Below are 18,962 nucleotides of genomic sequence, written 5' to 3'. Positions count from 1 at the left end.
GTGATGAGAGTAGTGTTTAAAGAAGACAAGCCTGGTGGCAGGATGCCATATGGGTGGAGATGGGACAGGGGATGAAGCCAGAAAGAAATGTTGAGGTGTGAGGTGATAAAAGAACTCCGTCAAGAAAAGAGGTTTGGAGAATAAAGAAGGGAACATCAGAGATGACCTTAGGGGTTGGACCCTTGGTGGTTGGAGAATCAGTGGTCCCTAGTGTGGGGTGGGGTTGGGTGGGCAGGAATGAGGGGACAAATGGATCCATTCATTTGTTTAGAATTAGACCTCTTTGGACCTAGATAAGATCTGTGTGTGGGTGTGGATTAGAGAGGAACAGATAGAAGAATTTCTAGCCAAGGGATGAGAATAGTGATTCGTGTACATAATTGGGTATGGGAGACAAGATGGCAATTCCTACCACCTTCCCAGTGAATTAGGGGCAGGGCCATCTGCTTAGAGGGAGAAAGGAGGGAGACAAAACTGGAGGCCTGGATGAGAGACAAGGCCTGGAATCGCACCACTAGGAGATCTGACTAAGAAATCAGTGAGCTCATTCAGGAATTTCCTGGAAACAGCGATGTCCTAGTCCAGGTCTGCATGCTACAGTCCCCTCCTGACTGGGATCTGGAGAAGTCCGTCCCCCAACCTCCCACCACAGGTGGGATAGAGGTCCATGGAGAGGTCCATGGCAGTGGGAGTGACTCGCAGGCCTGGGGGTGGGGACGCCTCACAGGCAGTGGATAGCAGTGTTAATGATTTAGAGAGGGTGGTACACATGGTGGTTTGGTCTGAAAATACACATGGTGGTTTCATCTTAAAAACTAGGCCAGCCCTTCTCTTTCTCTTACCTTGCTCTCTTCCCATTTGAAAACAAAAACAAAAACGCTAGGCAGTGGAGGAGGGAGATCATTTGTTGTGAGAGGGTATGGAGTTGTCTCCCTGTAAGGATAGGTGGGAACCTGGAGGAGGAATAATTTGAATCCAAAAGAGAGTGAAGCTTTCCGTTGCCACGGCACACACACAAGCGCTGAGTATCTGCATCTCGTCTTTTGGAGACTCAGCGAACTCTCCACCTATGACCAGAAGAAGTGAGGGATGTTTCCACAGCTGGTCTAAGCAAGACAAGGTCTAGAAGTATTTCTTAACGTGAGATGAACTGTTTCAATATTATTAGAAAAATATTTTGACTTAATTGCCTTAGACACATCAATCAGTTCAAGTGTATTCTGTTTCCTTTACTTGACTTGAGCAATTGCCAAGAATTTCTCTTGGCAAAATGAGAAAATAAGACTCTAGGTTCTGTTCCATGAATATTGAATCATAGAACCATAGACATAGAGAATTTAGAGCTTTCTGGAAAATTCCTTGAAGACCAGGAGGGTCCCCTCAGTTTACAGTGAAAAAACCCAAGGCCCAGGGAGGTGAAGTGGGTGAGCTCCATCACTGTCATTTGAGTGGCATGGTCTCCCTCCGAGCTCCTGACCCTGCTGCCTTATGGCTTCACTAGGTATGAATTTTCAGTGGCTGATGCTTCTACCAACTGAACAATTATCAGAATCTCACACTTGGGTGGAACTTTTGGACTTGGTCTATCACTAGGCTGCCCTCAGCTCAAGACCTTCCCTGTCACATCCACAATGGTGGTTGAGTAGGATGGGGGAATGTTATCTGACGGGGCCTGCAGGCAAGTCGGCCTCTTTAGAAGGAACCTCAGTGTGGCCAGTTGGCCATCCAGGACCATGCCTCTGCCAGGAATGCAGTACCTTGTGACTTTGAAGGTCTTCATCATGGTCTTGGGTTTCTTGCCTCCTTCCCTTTCCTGATCGTCTGTCCCTCACTTAGAATGTACTCTCAATCCCTGAGTCTCTGTGGTTAGCCCGTCAAGTCTGCCAGGGCCAGCTCACATATGCCTCTGTGAAACCTTCATTCAAGTCACATTCTCTTACCTCCACCCATTACTTCCTTTCTCAGAGAGTGGAAAAGCTAAGCAATCAGTAGATATGAATGGATTCAGATATATAAACTAGGTTTTCTATAAGGAATCTACTCCTGAAATCATTGTTGCACTACATGCTAACTAATTTGGATGTAAATTTTAAAAAGTAAAAAACATAAAATAAAATAAATTTTAAAAAATAAATAAACTAGGTTTTCTTAGTGTACTAATATGATTTGGAGGGGAAAGATCCAAATACTTGACTGTTTATTATGGCTAGGAAATGCAGAGAAATTATTGTTCGTATCAGTCCATTTTTCTAAAGAGTTTGATCCTTGTATGAGGAACAGAGAACAGTATGTGTGTTGTATATGCTTATTGTCATCATTTTCTGCAATGATTTCAGAGACTAATGCTCTTATGCTGATGGAATGGGGAAGGCGTCCTTGGGAAGTATAAAACCCAGAACTGTGAAGTAAGAGACTGAGAGATTCAACACCTCAAAATAGAAAACTTTATATATTTAAAAATTAAGTTAAAAGTCAGATCAGAGATGGGGGAAAATATTGCAACACACAGGAGAGAAAGTGGTAACTGTCCATGACTCATAAAGTGAGTAGGAAAAATGCTTGAGCAAGAAGTATGAATGACTGGTTAACAGAAGAAGGGAAACAGAGGGGGGAAAGCTTGAAGTGATTATCAAAACATTGAGATGCCTTTTTACTATCAATCAGATGGACAAAAATTAAAAATGATGTTCAGTCTCGACAAAAGTTCAAGGTGGATGCTTCATACATCGTTAGCAAATTGGGCGAATTGGCAAGACAGTTCCAAAATTGTAAACAGGCACCTCCTTTGAGCCATCAATTCCACCTCTAAGAATGTACCCTACAGACAGAGTTGCACTTGTATACGTGATTTATAGGAAAGGCCTTTCAAGACAGCATTGTTTCTGATAGTGAAAACTCAAAAAAAACCCTCAAATTTCTATCAAAGGAATGAGTAAGTGGATGATGGTGTATCTGTACTATGTGGAAGAAGCATGTGTGTGTGTGCGTACCTGCTGACTTATATAGATAGGCATGGGGAGAAGTCCAAGAAATAGTAAGTGAAAAACAAACTGCAAAGCAATCTGTATAGTATGATCTCATTGAAGACAAAAAAACAGAAACAGTTTTATGTGTTTGTGTGTGTTGATAAACGCAAATAAAACGACTGGAAGGAAGGATACATTCTAAACTGTTGATTCGAGGGGAGCAGGAGAAAATTTCACTTTTCTTTTGCATACATCTGTTTTAGAAGGTTTCTACAATGAGCTTGAAAACTGTTTTTTCGAAAATTGTACATAAGCTATTTAACCCCTAATACCGCTTCTAAAACTATTTACTGAGGAGAAAATCAGAGAGGCAGCCAAAGGCTGTGTATCTGTGTATAAAATCATAATGTATTGTAGCATTGTTTGTAACAGCAAAAAATTCCAAGTAGTATCCTGTGATGAAATGGTTCTGTTGTGGAATATTCATTTTATCTAGCTATTTAAAATCATGTGTAAAAGAATCTCTGTTGATGTGAGGAAATACTTACAAGCACAGGTAACATTTAAGGAATGCTTGTTCTATACCAGGGACCATGCTCAGTGCCTTACATAAATTGTTTTATTTAATCTGAACACTCTTTTACCGTTCCCATTTTACAGATGGAGAAACAGAGGCTTAAGGCTTAAGACCCTTAAACAGAGGCTTTAATTTGCCTGAGGGTCACACTCCTCCCAAGTTATTGGAACTGAAGCCAAAGGCCTCATTGATACCCATGTGCTAGATTACTTCTCTGTGGAGTCTTGTGTATAAAAACAGATAGCATGTATACATATGGTGTGACTCATTTTATAAAAATGAATCTTTTCTGTGCCTTAGTTTTCTCATGGGTAAGGTGGGGGAGGGAAGGGCTAGTACAATTTTATATTCCAAAGATCGTGATTTTATTTTAAAGATTGGCATGCATTTACATGTATTTTTTCCCCCCACATTTTGGAAGTATTTGGTCTAAAATTAGAAAGTAAAAATTACCGATATGCCCATTATATAGAGAAGACTGGCATTAATGCTGCCTGCTGCCCTCTATTTTTTTTTTCTTTGAGAGAGAGAGAGAGAAAGAGAGAGAGTGAGTATGAGAGCATGGGGGAGGGGCAGAGGGAGAGAGAGAATCTTAAGCAGGCTCCACGCCCAGTGTGGAGCCAGACACAGGGCTCCATCTCAGGACCGTGAGATCATGACCTGAGCCCAGATCAAGAGCCTGACGCTTAAACGACTGAGCCACCCAGGCGCCCTCCACCCACCTCTGATTTTGCCTAGTGCATGTATGGAATGAATATTATTGAGGGACTTAATAGTTACTGCAAAATTGTTTTCAGAAAAGTTTTTTACTAATCATGTTCCAACCATTAGGGCAACAATAATCAGTTTGTCTCAGTGTGCCTTTGAGAGCATCACAGATTATATTTCAGTGATGGTTTTCGATGACTAAAATTGTTTCACTGATTTGTTTCCCAGCTATCTGTTGCTTTCAGTGAGCTGAACCTTTTTCATTTGTTCATTGGCCATTTGAACTTTTAGTTGAATTGCCTGTTTACGTATCTATTGATGCTGTATTGGGAATTATCTATTGATGATACCTTCCTAAACTTGACCATTTAAGACCTTAAGAAAGACTATCAGAAAGTCCTTATAAGGGCAAGTTCCACTCTCAGGTAGATGCCTTTTTCTTACAGGGATGAATTGGTGGTCTGTGGTTAACACCTGATTTCTTTCTTTTTCTTTCTTTCTTTCTTTCTTTCTTTCTTTCTTTCTTTCTTTCTTTCTTTCTTAAGTTTATTTATTTTGAGAGACAGTATGTGCACGAGCACACGAGCATACACTTGTGTGGGGGAGGGGCAGAGAGAGAGAGCTGGGAAGAGAAAGAGAGAATCCCAAGCAGGCTCCGCCCTGTAAGCGTGGAACCTAACTTGGGGCTTGAACCCACAAACTGCAAGATCATGACCTGAGCCGAAGTCGGATGCTCCATGGACTGAGCCACGTAGGCACCCCTAAAACCTGACTTCTTAACCACTTGGAATTGATTTGGCTTGAAAATTTAAGGAATGGTTGGTGAAAGGTACACAGCACCTCTTTGCACTTCCTTTGCAACTTACTGTGAGCCTATAATTATCTCAAAATAAAATTTTAAAAAGTTCAAGGAAGGTAAAACTTAGGCTGCCTCCTGTTACTACCTGTAACTGGCCTTGATCATTCTGACTGGTACAACAGTGGGAGGCAGGAGGGAGCAACGTTTGCCAACAGATCCAAAGGCAAATAATGGTGAGGAACGCTGCTTTTGTTGTTGTTATTTTTAAAGTTTATTTATTTATTTTGAGAGAGAGGAGGGAGAGCACAAGTGTTGAAGGAACAGAGAGAGAGAGAGAGAGAGAGAGAGAAAGAGAGAGAGAGTCCTAAGCAGGCTCCACACTGTCAGCACAGAGCCTGATGTGGGGATCAAACTCAAAAACCGTGAGATCGTGACCTGAGCCGAAACCAAGAGTTGGACGCTTAACCAACTAAGCCACCGGGTGCCCCTTTTTGATGTTTTTTTTTTTTTTTTAATTTAGAAATAATTTCAGTATTTAAAATAGTTGCAAAAAATAAAAACTGAATAAGGAGCACTATAACTCTTTCCCAGATTTGCGTGTTGTTAACGTTAGACCCCATGAACATCAGCTTTTGAAATGTGTTATTTGGTGAACACAGCCACTAACGACTCTTTTCTTACCCTTCTTCCAGATTTCCAGCACCTGCCTCCTAGCTTCCAGGCACTCACTCACCTGAACAAAAACACCTCTCAAGAATCTACAGGGGTTCTGTTTCCTAAGATTTAAATACAAACCCAGGGGCATATGGGTAGCTCAGTCGGTTGAGCATCCAACTCTTGGTTTCATTCAGCTCAGGTTGTGATCTCATGGGTCATGGGATCAAGCCCCATGTTAATCTTCATGCTGAATGTGGAGGCTGCTTGGGATTCTCTCTCTCCCTCCCTCTCTCTCTCTGCCTCTTCCCCACTCATGCACGCTCTCTCTCTCAAAAAAATAAATAAGTATAAATCCAAATGCTTAGCCTTTCAAGGTTTTGAATAATTGATTCCCTGCCCTTAATTCAAATATTAGCCTTCCTCCCACACCCCCCAGCGCAGCCCCTCAGCCATAGCTAACCCAACCATTCAGCGACCCTTTTGTTCCCATCTCTGTGCCTTTCCATGCTCTGATGCTTCATAACTGCAATATTCTTTTCATGTGTAGGCCGCAGCCATAACTTTCTTTCTTTCTTTTTTTTTTTAATTTTTTTTTTTAATGTTTGTTTATTTTTGACACAGAGAGAGACAGGGCATGAGCAGGGGAGGGGCAGAGAGAGAGTGAAGGATACACAGAATCCAAAGCAGGCTCCAGGCTCTGAGCTGTCAGCACAGAGACTGATGCGGGGCTTGAACTCACAGACCGCGAGATCATGACCTGAGCTGAAGTCAGACACTCAACCGACTGAGCCACCCAGGCGCCCCCAGCCATAACTTTTCTGCTTAAAAAAAAAAAAAAAATATTCCCAGACTTCTTGACTTAATTAGCACCATCTGATTTGGGCATACCTGTTCTAGGTTTTTATTTTACTCTAGGGCCTGTTTGCTTTCGTATAGATGTCATACACGACGTCCATCTGTTGTCCCCTTGAGTTCCCCACAGTGGGTGGCACCGGCGTTAACCTTTGTAAACCTCCATAGGCCTTGTGTGGTTGTGCTGGAGGCATGACCTGGTTTTGAATGAGTTACTATGAACTGAACTTGGATTTCATTATTAGATCTATCTAGCAGTCTGTAAAGCAAAATTCTAATCGTGTTGATGCATTTGAACACCTTTTTCCTCCGTGGATATGGCATTCTTCCCAGCTAGACCTTCTTTGCGGCCGGTAAAAGGTCCATGCCTTGTGGCCCAAGAGGGTGGAACTGTTGTTTATTAGCAGTTATAAAACCTGTGTTGTGTTGTTTGTGGTGCTGAACCCTGCCAGGCTGGAAGAAACTTTGGAGGGTGGGTCTCCGAATCTAAGAACTAATGGGAAAGGCATTCTGAGTTTCTAACAGTCAGTCCAAGTGTCTTGAGAGGGTTGCTTGTGCTGGAAGTAGAGTACTTTCTTTTCTCTTTCTTTTCTTTTCTTAAATGAAACTAAGGCCCGAGCTAGTTCATTATCTATAATGTCAATATTGATTTTTGTTTGCGAGGTGGAGTATTAACAGATTAGAATGGCTGCTGGCAATTCTCAGCTGCTTCATTGAATTTAAATGAATCAAGGGATAGCTGTTAAGATGCACTTGAGATTTTTAGACTAAATCAGACCTTTCTACCATGGTGGGTTTGACTAGATTCACCTGTTTCCTCAGCAGCATCAAGGTGGAAAAATGGAGTCTTAAGGCCTCTTTCGTATTTTTTATAAAACCAAATCCTATTAAAAAATGCACAGATAAGAGGTATTAAGCCACCCTCTGCAACACAACGCAGCTTGCTTCTATTCCCCTGCCAAGAGAAGTTTTTGAATTAAAACTATTGACTGACTCAACCCATGCTAGCAGATGGTATTCATACATCATATGTCCAAGTGCCAGCTTGTTCAGAGGCAGCAAATATCTAACAGGCTGAATTTTACAAAGACAAAGCATTTTGATAATGATCTTGGAGGATTAGTGATGCTCCTGAGAAATGAGGCATATTCCAAACAGGCTTGTTTCCTAAGATCTGCTGTGTTACTGTGCACACGTTATCTGGAAACCAGTTCCATTCGCAGCCAAAATCACTCTCTTGCCTCCTTGCTTCCCCCTCTGACTTTTTCCTTCCTCCCGCACTCCTTCTCATCTAGTATATGAGTTAGAAAGTAATAATAATGTTGATCATAATGGCCACATCACTATTTGTTTTAATGTGGGAGGACCCAGTGGGATGGGTTTCTGATAAGTGAGCAGCCTGGCAGGAGCTATTTTCTCTTTTTATGACTCTGTAAAATCCCAGGATTGAATTGTTTCAAATACAGATGGAGGTAGGAAGGGCAGTTTTTATTAGAATATTAGCGGCCGGGCCGCCCCCCCAAAAAAAAAAAAAAACAAACACCAGAATTCAGGGAGGTTATTATATTTGAGTTAATAAATGCCAAAATTGAGTCTTGAAATAGTTGTTCATCTTTCATTATATAGTCTGATTTCTCATTGATTGGTTTTTTCATGGCCTAATTAACGACAATAACCTTTTTGAGTGACTAGAAATAAAATAAATTTCATGGATGTTTCATATTCTAACTCTAACTGTACTAAGTTTGAGAGCCTCACAGACTTCATGATAGGGCAGTTGGCTACTACCTTCCTGTTTAAGGTCTTTGTTTTTTTATAAGCTCAGGTTAGATGAGAGCCATCGATTTATTCCTTGTTTTTAGACTGGCTAGGATAGAATCCTGCATAAATGCTAGGGAGAGAAGCCCTTCTTTGAAGCTTTCTCAGTCTTTTTTTTTTTTTTTTTTTTTATTTTTTTTTTTTTTTTAACGTTTATTATTTTTGGGACAGAGAGAGACAGAGCATGAACGGGGGAGGGGCAGAGAGAGAGAGGGAGACACAGAATCAGAAACAGGCTCCAGGCTCCGAGCCATCAGCCCAGAGCCCGACGCGGGGCTCGAACTCACGGAGCGCGAGATCGTGACCTGGCTGAAGTCGGACGCTTAACCGACTGCGCCACCCAGGCGCCCCGAAGCTTTCTCAGTCTTAATGAGAGCAGTGACCATCTTTACAAGGCATAGTAACTTTAATGGAGAATTGCAGTCAAGACCTTGGGAAAGACCCATCAGCAAAAGAGTTTCAAATATCCTTTTTCCCTGAAACATACATGGGTAAGGTGCAGGGGGCATTGGGCTCTAAAGTTTTTTTGACCTCCACAAAGTATGGGAGCATAAATACAATTGCACTTGTTACCTAAAAATGTAACCGTATGGTAAATACTAAAGAACAGTGTGAGCTTTTTGAATAGAATTGTTTTAGTTGGCATGATAAGTAGTTCAAAGTGTTAATATCACATCATTGTGAAGTTTTGAATGAATATTTTTCAAAATATTTTTTATTCCCAATTTATGGTTAAATATACATAGCATTAAATTTACCATCTTAACTCTTTAGGTGTACAATTCAGTAGCGTTAAGTAGATCCACATTGTTTTGCAACCAGTCTCCAAAACTTCTTCATCATACAAAACTGAAAGTCTGTGCCCGTGAGACATCTCCTCGTTTCCCCTTCCCCGACCCCCAGTAACTGCCTTCTACTCTGTGTTTCTATGAAGCTGACTACTTGAGAAAGCTCAAATACGTGGAATCACACAGCATTTGGCTTTTTGTGACCAGCGTACTTCACTTAGTGTTATGTTCTCAAAGCTCTCAACTCGAAGAGGGCCGGTTTGCTCCTTGTTCACCCACTGCTGAGCACGTGTAGCCCTCTGGAGCAGCTCATTGTGGAGGGTCTTCAGCTAGTGCTGTATCTCAGCCAGCCCTGAACTTTGATTTCTGCTCAGAAGAGCACTAAAATTCAAGTTCCTGGGGCGCCTGGGTGGCTCAGTCGGTTGGGCGACCAGCCTCGGCTCAGGTCATGATTTCACGGTTCATGAGTTCAAGCTCCGCCTCCGGCTCTGTGCTGATAGCTCAGAGCCTGGGGCCTGCTTCAGATTCTGTCTCCCCCTCTCTCTGCCCCTCCCCCACTCACACTTCTCTCTCTCTCTCTCTCTCTCAAAAATAAACATTTAAAAAAAAAATAAGGAAATAAATAGTTCCCATTTGTCAGAATCATCCAGTGTTTTGAGGGCAAGAATGGCTTCTCCAGAGCTCTTCTCCGGGTTCCCATTTTCCGTAGTCTCGGCCTGGTTTTTCCTTTCCCAGTTGTTAAAATTTCAGTGCTTTTCATAAGTTTTCGGGTTTTTTTTTTTTTTCCCCTTTCTTTTTAATATTGAATTCAGTGTTAGTTTTAAGCAGAATGGTGAGCCTGATAATACAGCTTGCCCTCCCAGACACCGGACCTCCGGCCTCAGTTTTTCAGTGTTGTCTCTAACATTCCCATCCATTCTGGGGCTGGACACAGTAAATCTTCAGCCCCACTTTGCTCATGACCAAATCAGACTTTTGCTTAAATGAATCTCTGGCAGGAAATCCTATATGGCAACGTAAGATATAGGCCCTCCCCCTCTGAGGACTCAGGAGTCAGGGTCAAAGCCCGGGGTCCTGTGATCTGCTGGTGGCTTTGGAAGAAGGAGACCTGTTGGGAAGGAAATTTCCTTTTCGGGCATTTCAGTTCCCAAGGGCTTGATAAGGTTGTCTCCTTTTTTGAAGCCCAGTTATAATTGAGTTTGGGTGGTGGAGGGCAGGCGCCAGTGAGCTAGGTACTTTTTTAGGATACTAGGTTGTCGGATGGATAATGAGACAATGAGACGACTCTCCATTTCTCCATGCAGCTGGTCACAGACTGGTTGTTGAGAACTGAGCCCTTAGTTCCTGGGAGAGCTGTCCGTGGAGGAACACAGACGGCGGGTACTAGGACAAAGCAGTCATAAAGAATGTGCGTGATGTGCTAGAGGAAGCAGTTTGCTGTGGTGAAAAAGGCATCAGGACATCAGTGTCAAAAGCCCATGTCTAACTGTCCCTCCCTCCCCCTCCTTTAGTCAGTGCTGCGGCCTTGAACAAACCACATAATCTTCCTGGGCAACAGTCAGGTGCTTTTTTCTCTTGACCTTGGCTGTCCTGCGGGGCTGTGATTGTGGGAGGGTCAGTTTTGCTGGCCCCAGCAGCCAGCCACTGGGAGGACAGAGAGGAGGAGGCTTGCAGTAGTCCCCAGGAAGAGGGAGTGACCACTTGATGGGTTGTCTGGAACCCATAGTATCCACTCTGGTTCCAGGACACTCAATTATCCAGCAATTTTGGTCCTAGAAGCAGCTTTTCTTTAGTCTCATCCCCTCATTTTGCAGATGAGTGAACAGAGCCCTGAGATTTTCTTGTATTTAAGCAGTAGCAGTGCTGCTCTGGCCTCACGTGGCATGTATTTGTAAAAGCAAACAAACACAAAAAGCACACCAGTGAAATAAATGGTCAGGGTGGATTTGGGGGAGTTTACTCTGGATCTCTCAGGCTACTTACCTGAGCCCAGGAGAGAGACATTAGATGATGAGCCAGACTGCCTGCCCTTAGCTGGCTCTCTGGCATCCAGCTCTCCACGGAGTCCCCCGTGGGCCCTGCTGGCTGACACAGGCCTTGAGACAGTCTGATCAGAGATTAACAGAGGTCCCTTCAACTGGCAAGTCAGGGCCTGACTCTGTGGAGAGGTGGGCAAGCAGGCCCCTGATGGTGCTCCTTCCTGGGCAGGTGCCTGCTCACTGTGCCACAGGCTCCTGGATACACTACTGTTTTCTCCCGTGGGCCCCTTCCTGGACCTGACTTTGCCTGCCGATTCCTAGGCCTTCCCACCCTCAACTATGGACAGGCCTCTCCACTCTCGCCTTGCTCCCCAGAAGACCAGCTCACACTGTCCAGCCCCCACATCGTGCTCTGTATTTTGAGTTGCCCATGTGTGCCCACAGTCATTTTAACTTGCAGCCACCATGCCATCAGGCAGCCTCAGAACAGCGGAGCCCTACACGTGGTCCTTGATGTTATTAAGGCAATTTAAATGAAACTCATTTTTCAGCCTACTGAGAATTATCAAATATCAACCTTTTCTTTTTAAATTACCTCTATAATTTTCTTTTTAAAGTGCCCTTATAAAACTAGGTGACAAATGAAAAATATGTGTTGCACTTGGTATTTTTCTTACTAAGCTTACAAACATGTTGGCTCAAAGATAACCGGGAAGATGGTCCTAGACCGGAGGCTTTGTCTTTCTAACTTGCCCTCAGCTCTTGGATTTAAACTGCTTTGTCTGTCCTTTTCCCGAATCCACTGGTGATAGGAGAGTCTGAGGGTCATGAATGAGCAGGGGCAAAGCTCTGTTGGAAAGTTTCAGTGAAAGTAATTTCTCTTAAGTATTCATACTAAAAAAGGGGAGTTTCAGATGTGTCCATGTTGTGACTGGGCCCTTGAATGGTAACTCTTGTCATCGTTGGGGTATTTTCTGTTCTAGGGACCCAGGATCACTGTTGCCTGCCCCCCTCCCACCATGGGTTTGCCTTTTCTCCTGTTAGTAGTATCAGTTGCCAGCATTTTGGAAATTAATATTTGGCAGAAGACTTCAATATGGGAGTTCTTCAAATTGAAGAAACAAGCAAGCAATGTAATGTTGATCGTCGATGGTAGATGACTTGTTTGAGTGTATTACGTTGGGTGGTAACAATCGTCATAAACATGTAGGATTTTAGATTTGGAAAGAACTCTTGATTCTCCATTTTACAGATGACAGTTCTGAGAACCAGAGAAGTTTAGGCTTGTTCGGGGTCCCACAGAATCAACTGGAAAAGGAGAAAGTACCAGAAGCCCTATTTGGCAGCTCCCGGGGCCGCTCTTCCACTTCCCATGATGCTGCTCTTGTACCGGTGGTCTCCCAGTGCTCCCCAGCACCCCACCCCACCCACACCCTTGGAGGTAAAGGACAGACCCGTGTGGCAGGACAACCATGCCCATGCTCATCTTCACACCTTTTCCCCTCTTTCTAATCATGCCCTTTCTGTCACAACCTGCCCATCCGCTTATTATTTTATTTTTTTAATGGTTTTTTTTTTTTTTAATTTAGTATGCTCCACACCCAACATGGGGTTGAACTCATGGTCCTGAGATTGAGTTGCATAGCTCTGCCGACTGAGCCAGCCAAGCGCCCCTGACCCATCAGTTTAAAACACTGAGCGCGGTGTCCTGCTTCCTACAATGGTCTCAGCCTCCTCAGAACACCTGAAATTCATTCCTCAAGTGTGTTCTTGCTCCTTTGACAGGGTCTCTTTCCAGATTGTGGTGCTAATTTCCATTTTGTAGGGTCTGTTATGATGTGTGGTGCCCATTAGTGAATGGGGAGAGAAGTAATGTACTAGATGTCACAGAGTCGGCTTGGTGACTTTAGTTCCACTGCCCAGGTGTCTGTCTTCTCCCCAGCTGGCTGCTAAGCTCCAGAAGAGCAGAAAGCATGGCTTCCACGTCTCTGACCCTAGTAGCCCTTAGAGTTCTTGGTTGGTGGTGGGTTGCAGCATTGATCCTTAATTTTCCTGCCCTCTGAATCGTGGATTCAGTTTAAAATGTGCTTCCTTTATCCTGAAGCCCCAGCATATGCCCATGTCTTCATGGCTGCCTAAATACTCTGCCATTTGGGGAATAAAGAAGCCAACAGGTCATAGCAATTCATTGACAGATTTCCCTTGCTGCCCTTGGAGACTTTGCTGCTTCTTTGCAGTGGCAAGATAGTAGGAGTCTTGGTGGGAGAGGCAAACCAAATAATTGTTAGGATGGCTGAGAAAATTGCAATGGAAGCAATAATCCTCCTGGGTTGGCTTTTTATAGCTAGAAAACACTGGTGAAATTTTTGTTCCAAGATCCTCAAAATCACCAGGATGCCGCATTTTATCTCGTTGGACTTCGAAAGTGATGCTGGTAACCTCTATTGTACAGGTATTTTAAGTGTTGAAATCTAGAACTGCTGATCGAAATGAGCCAGTTAAGAGGGAGGAAACGATTACCCAGATGTTGCGAAAGTGAGACAGACTGTATGGCATTTGTAATACCAGTTTGGAGTTTGCTCATAAAAGAGAATGCCTAACTGGGATTTATCTGGTGAAAATTAAACCATCAGACCTGCTCAAGTGACAAACAGTGGCCATCTGCCAAGTCAAGGCATGATCACCATTTGGAAGTGAGCGTCATCTGTGCTCCAGTGTGCACATGACAGTTTCTCCTGTGGAGAAGTGACTTTCTGACTTCTGGTTTTCTTGCTGTTTTTGCAGAGCCTGAGCCCTCGTGAAGCCGGCAATGACAAGTCTGAATGGTCGCCATGCCGAGAAAACCATTGACATGCCAAAACCATCAGCCCCCAGAGTGCACGTGCAGAGGTCCGTGTCCCGAGACACTATCGCCATTCACTTCTCGGCATCCGGGGAGGAGGAGGAGGAAGAAGAGGAGGAGTTCAGGGAGTACCTCGAGGAGGGGCTGGACGACCAAAGCATTGTAACGGGGCTCGAGGCCAAGGAAGACCTCTATCTTGAACCCCAGGGTGGCTATGACTCCACTGGCCCTGCTGCTCAGCCCATCCTGGCAGATGGACTGTCCGTGTCCCCTGCCATTTTGCCCGTCTCCGCGAACACTGTAAAGCTGTTGGAGTCCCCTCCTCCGGCAGTGCAAGTATTAAGTACAGTGCCATTGGCTCTGTCCCCAGGGTCATCTTCGTCCGGGCCCTTAGCTAGCTCTCCCAGTGTGTCATCTCTTTCTGAGCAGAAAACCAGTTCTTCCTCCCCATTGTCCTCTCCTTCCAAGTCTCCTATCCTGTCGTCCAGTGCCTCAGCCTCCACCCTCTCCAGCGCAAAACCCTTCCTGAGCCTTGTGAAGTCCCTGTCGACCGAGGTGGAGCCAAAAGAGTCCCCACACCCCTCGAGGCACAGGCACTTGATGAAGACATTAGTCAAGTCTCTGTCCACAGACACCTCCAGGCAGGAGTCGGATACCGTGTCCTATAAACCACCGGACTCCAAGCTCAATTTACACCTGTTCAAGCAGTTCACACAGCCACGGAGCACAGGTGGAGATTCCAAAACTGCGCCTTCTTCCCCACTGACTTCTCCCTGCGATACGCGCTCCTTTTTTAAAGTGCCCGAGATGGAGGCTAAAATCGAAGACACTAAGCGTCGCCTTTCAGAAGTCATCTATGAGCCTTTTCAGCTCCTTAGTAAAATTATAGGGGAGGAAAGTGGCAGCCACAGGCCCAAAGCCTTATCTTCAAGTGCTTCAGAACTCTCCAATCTGTCCAGCTTGAACGGTCACTTGGAAAGCAATAACAACTACAGCATCAAGGAAGAGGAGTGTGACTCCGAGGGGGACCCCTATGGGAGTGACCCCAGCGGCCCCGGAAGTGACCCCCCCAGGTCCTCCGATGAGCCGCCCTCAAGAGAGGCGGAACCGAAGAGTTCCCAGGGCGGCAGTCTGAAGGACTTAGGCCTGAAGACAAGCTCCCTGGTTCTTGAGAAATGCTCCTTGTCTGCCTTGGTGAGCAAAGAGGATGAGGAGTTTTGCGAACTGTACACCGAGGACTTTGATTTGGAAGCGGAGGTGGAGAGCGCGCCGGACAAGCTCCCGGATCTCCCTGCCGGGCCCGAGGTGCCGGCGGATGACGGTCCGACTCTGGACAGTGAGGACGAGGCCCACTCGGCCGTGCAGCACCCAGAGCTGCCGGTGAAGACGCTGGGCTTCTTTATCATGTGTGTCTATGGGTACCTCATCCTCCCCCTCCCCCATTACGTGAGTGGACTCTTTCTGGGAATTGGCCTTGGGTTCATGACTGCGGTTTGCATGATCTGGTTTTTTACACCACCAAGTGCTCATAAATATCACAGATTACATAAAAGCCTACAACACTGGAACACGAGGTCCCTGGATATCAAAGAACCGGAAATACTGAAGGTAAGTCCCTCTGCAGCAGCCGCTAGTGCCCCCCACCGTTCTCCCCCAAACAGCCTGATTTTAGATCCAACTTAATGGTCTTTTAGTTGACGGTCATGGTTTTCACATAAGCAGTATTTTTAAGGCTTTGGATTCTCCTCACTCCAGGGGCACCCAGGAGACTTCTCTGGTAAACCTTGTTCTGATTCAAGTTTTACCAGTTCACTGAGGAGTTTTTCAAGGATCCTCCACGGTGCCAGTGAGTAGCATTTACATGCGTTTCGGTTCGGATTTCAGTCTCTCTCTAAACTTTCCAGGGATTTGCTACTTGCCGAGTCTGTTAGGATTGCATGTGCTTGCGGCCCTTGGAGAAGGGTTCAGCACTCCTGGAAAGCCAGAGGAGGACAGGAGGAAGAGAAGGCAAACTGGTGTCGGGGGGTGGTTACTGATGGTACTGCTCTTTCCTGTGCGCACAGTGAGGTGTGGGCTGGAGAGAGAGAGAGAGACATCACCTTCCGGTGCGTGACGGTCTCAGGGTTCGGGCCTCCTTAGGGGGGCCGGGAAGATCTGTTAGGGTGCAGGAAGAAAATATTAGCACTTCCATTTGTATTTGTACATATTTTAAAAACTTCAGGGTTTTGTGTATGTTTCAAAATATTTGGAAATATATATATACAGTTGTAGCTTGTATAGTTTGTAAGTCATAGGCACATATACGTGTTTTGTGTATGTATATATATATATATACACATATATATATGCTTTTTTAATTGTGGTAAAATACAAATAACATACAACTTATCATCCGAACATTTTTTTTTTAATTTATTTATTTTGAGAGACAGAGCAGGAGAGGGGCAGAGAGAGAGAGAGAGAGAGAGAGAGAGAGAGAGGCTTCCAAGCAGGCTTCGCACTGACAGTGTGGAGCCCAGTGCGGGGCTCGAACTCATGAACCACAAGATCATGACCTGAGCTGACGTCAAGAGTCAGATGCTTAACCAACTGAGCCACCCAGGTGCCCCACCATCTGAACCATTTCTAAATATACAGTTCAGTGGCATTAAATATATTCACATTGTTACGCAGCCATCACCGCAGTCCATCCCTGGAACTCTTTTTATCTTGCCCACAGAAACTCTATACCTTAAACAGTAGCTCCTCATTCTTCTGCCTCCGGAGCCTGCAACCATAGTTCCACTCTGTCTTTTCAATTTTGAATACTCCCGACTACCTCATATAAGTGGAATCAGACAGTAGTTGTCTTTTTGTGGCTGGCTTGCTTTACTTAGCATAATCAGAATTAGTCTGAATTTCCTTTCCTTTCAAGGCCGAGTAATATTCCATTATACGTATATACTACTTTTTCCTTATCCATTCATCCGTCAATGGGCACGTGGGTTGCCTCCACATTTTAGTTGTACTGAATAATGCTGCTATGAACATGGATATTATAGATAGCTTTTTGAGATCTTGTTTTCAACTCTTGGATATATACCCCAAAGTGGGAGCACTGGCTCCTACGGTAATTCTATTTTTAATTTTTTTGGGAACTGCCATACTGTTTTCCACAGTGGCTGCACCATTTTACATTCCTACCAGCAGAGACAAGAGTTTTAATTCCTCCAACTCCTCACAACTCGTTTTCTGTTTCATTTTGTTTTGTTTTGTTTTTTGTATTTTTTTTTTTGTATTCAAAGCTGGTTTCATTTCTCTGTTAAAAGGTTTTTTCCTCCTCTTTGTTTAAATAAGAATGTTCAAAAAATGGCATCATCTCTTTTTATTGCAAAAAAACAAAAAACAAAAAAAACAAAACCCAAAAAACAAAAAGCAAAAAAATCAAGGGGAAAAATCCTAAGGGTCCAAAATACTGTTTGTTTTCTAGTTTCATGAACTTTTACCTTATTGAAAAGAAATACATGGTCAGTGTTTTAAAAACAGAGGAAACTGAAAGAAAAAAAGTTTTTTTAAATCACACTAGTGAAAGGAACTAATGATTTTGATATATATCTTAGTTTTGTTCCTTTTTAAAATTCCTGCATATGTGAGTGTATATACATACTCGCATACTCTTTTTGTTTTGATTTAATGAAATCATGTATTTTGCAGTCTGACCTTTTTTCTTTTTTTTTTTTAATTAAATTTTGTTTATGTTTATTTATTTTTGAGAGAGAGAGTGTGAGCGGAAGAGGGGCAGAGAGAGAGGGAGACACAGAATCTGAAGTAGGCTCCAGGCTCTGAGCTGTCAGCACAGAGCCCGACAGGGCCTCGATCCCATGAACTGTAAGATCATGACCTGAGCCGAAGTCGGACGCTTAACCGACTGAGCCACCCTGGCACCCCTGATCTTTTTTCTTTCTTACCCCACGGCAGTATGTCACGCGACTTTCTTTTTTTAAGAGAAGCTTGTGCTGAGTCTTGAGGATGTGGCACACTTAAGCTTGGTATATGAAGTAGAATAAAAGTGACTCGTTATGCTTGCTATGCTTCTGATAGGGTGATACTGTGACGACCTGAATTACGTGTCCTCTAAGTAAGTTAGTATTCAGCAAGGAAAAATGGTACTGACATTTAACTCCAGTGCCTAACAATCATGACATTCAGTTTAAACTGGTGTGAGCATTTGATTATTTGGGGAAGTTTTAATTTTAATGCATTCCATCTTCAGTGTTGAGTCCAATCACTGCTATATGGTAAGAGTTTACTTACTACACAGAGGATGCCAATGGAATAGGATTTTAATATGATGGCACAGTCTGGTTTCTTTGATCCAATCATGGAAAGAGGAAAGGCAACACTGTGGTGTTGAACACCTATATCGGGCTAGGTGTTGGGTGCATTCTCTCATTTAGTCCTCATTACAGCCTTTTTTAGTTAGGGAGTGCTCATGAGGAGTGGAGGCCCCGAAAGGTTAAAGTTCCTTGCTCGTAGTTGCACAGCTTGTGAGTGGGGGAGCCAAGAACTAATTATTTCTTTTAAGGAGGGCGTTTTGCCCTTGCTGCTGAGATAAATATATTTGAATCTTTGTGGTAAGAGAACAAGACCTTAAATGCTGTCATGGACCTATAACCCAAGCAAATTATCTTATGCTATTTTATGAGTATTCTTTCTGATTAATGTTTGAACTCTGATTGCTGTGGTAGTTCTTTTTCATTCTTAGCCTTGTTAGGGATGACTTAATTACTGTTGAGGAAAAGTACATTTTAGCCTGAGGTCTTTTGTTTGGTATGTAGGGCTGTTTTTAGAAACCTGGCTAAATACATTCTTTATTTTAAAAAAGGGACACTACTACAGATTACAAGGGTAGGTTGTATACTGTAAGCCAAAGATTTCAAATGCAAAAGTTCTTTGGGCTTAATTAATTTTACTGAGTCGGAGATCATATTCTTGGA

The 18,962-nt window shown here is 43.8% G+C and overlaps 1 protein-coding gene across 6 annotated transcripts in view; it reads left to right on the top strand.

Moving 5' to 3' along the window:
* Window positions 1-18,962, top strand: part of TEX2 (testis expressed 2) — a 106,791-nt gene that overhangs the window by 29,652 nt on the left and 58,177 nt on the right. For 3 of the 6 annotated variants that reach the window (XM_040452112.1, XM_040452107.1, XM_040452111.1), the window contains exon 2: window positions 13,929-15,594. In XM_040452112.1, coding sequence (XP_040308046.1) covers window positions 13,954-15,594 — 1,641 coding nt within the window. In that variant the 5' untranslated portion in view covers window positions 13,929-13,953. Of the gene's footprint in view, window positions 1-1,381; window positions 1,502-10,469; window positions 10,542-12,396; window positions 12,586-13,928; window positions 15,595-18,962 lie in introns of those variants that run through there. The other 3 variants (XM_040452108.1, XM_040452109.1, XM_040452110.1) reach the window with 3 other exon arrangements.

Source organism: Herpailurus yagouaroundi, unplaced genomic scaffold, assembly GCF_014898765.1.
Source record: "Herpailurus yagouaroundi ecotype Mexico unplaced genomic scaffold, PumYag 206, whole genome shotgun sequence".
NCBI classification, from domain to species: Eukaryota; Metazoa; Chordata; class Mammalia; order Carnivora; family Felidae; genus Herpailurus; species Herpailurus yagouaroundi.
The sequence above is the reverse complement of the archived record's forward strand: the minus strand, read 5'-3'. Positions and strand labels throughout refer to the sequence as shown.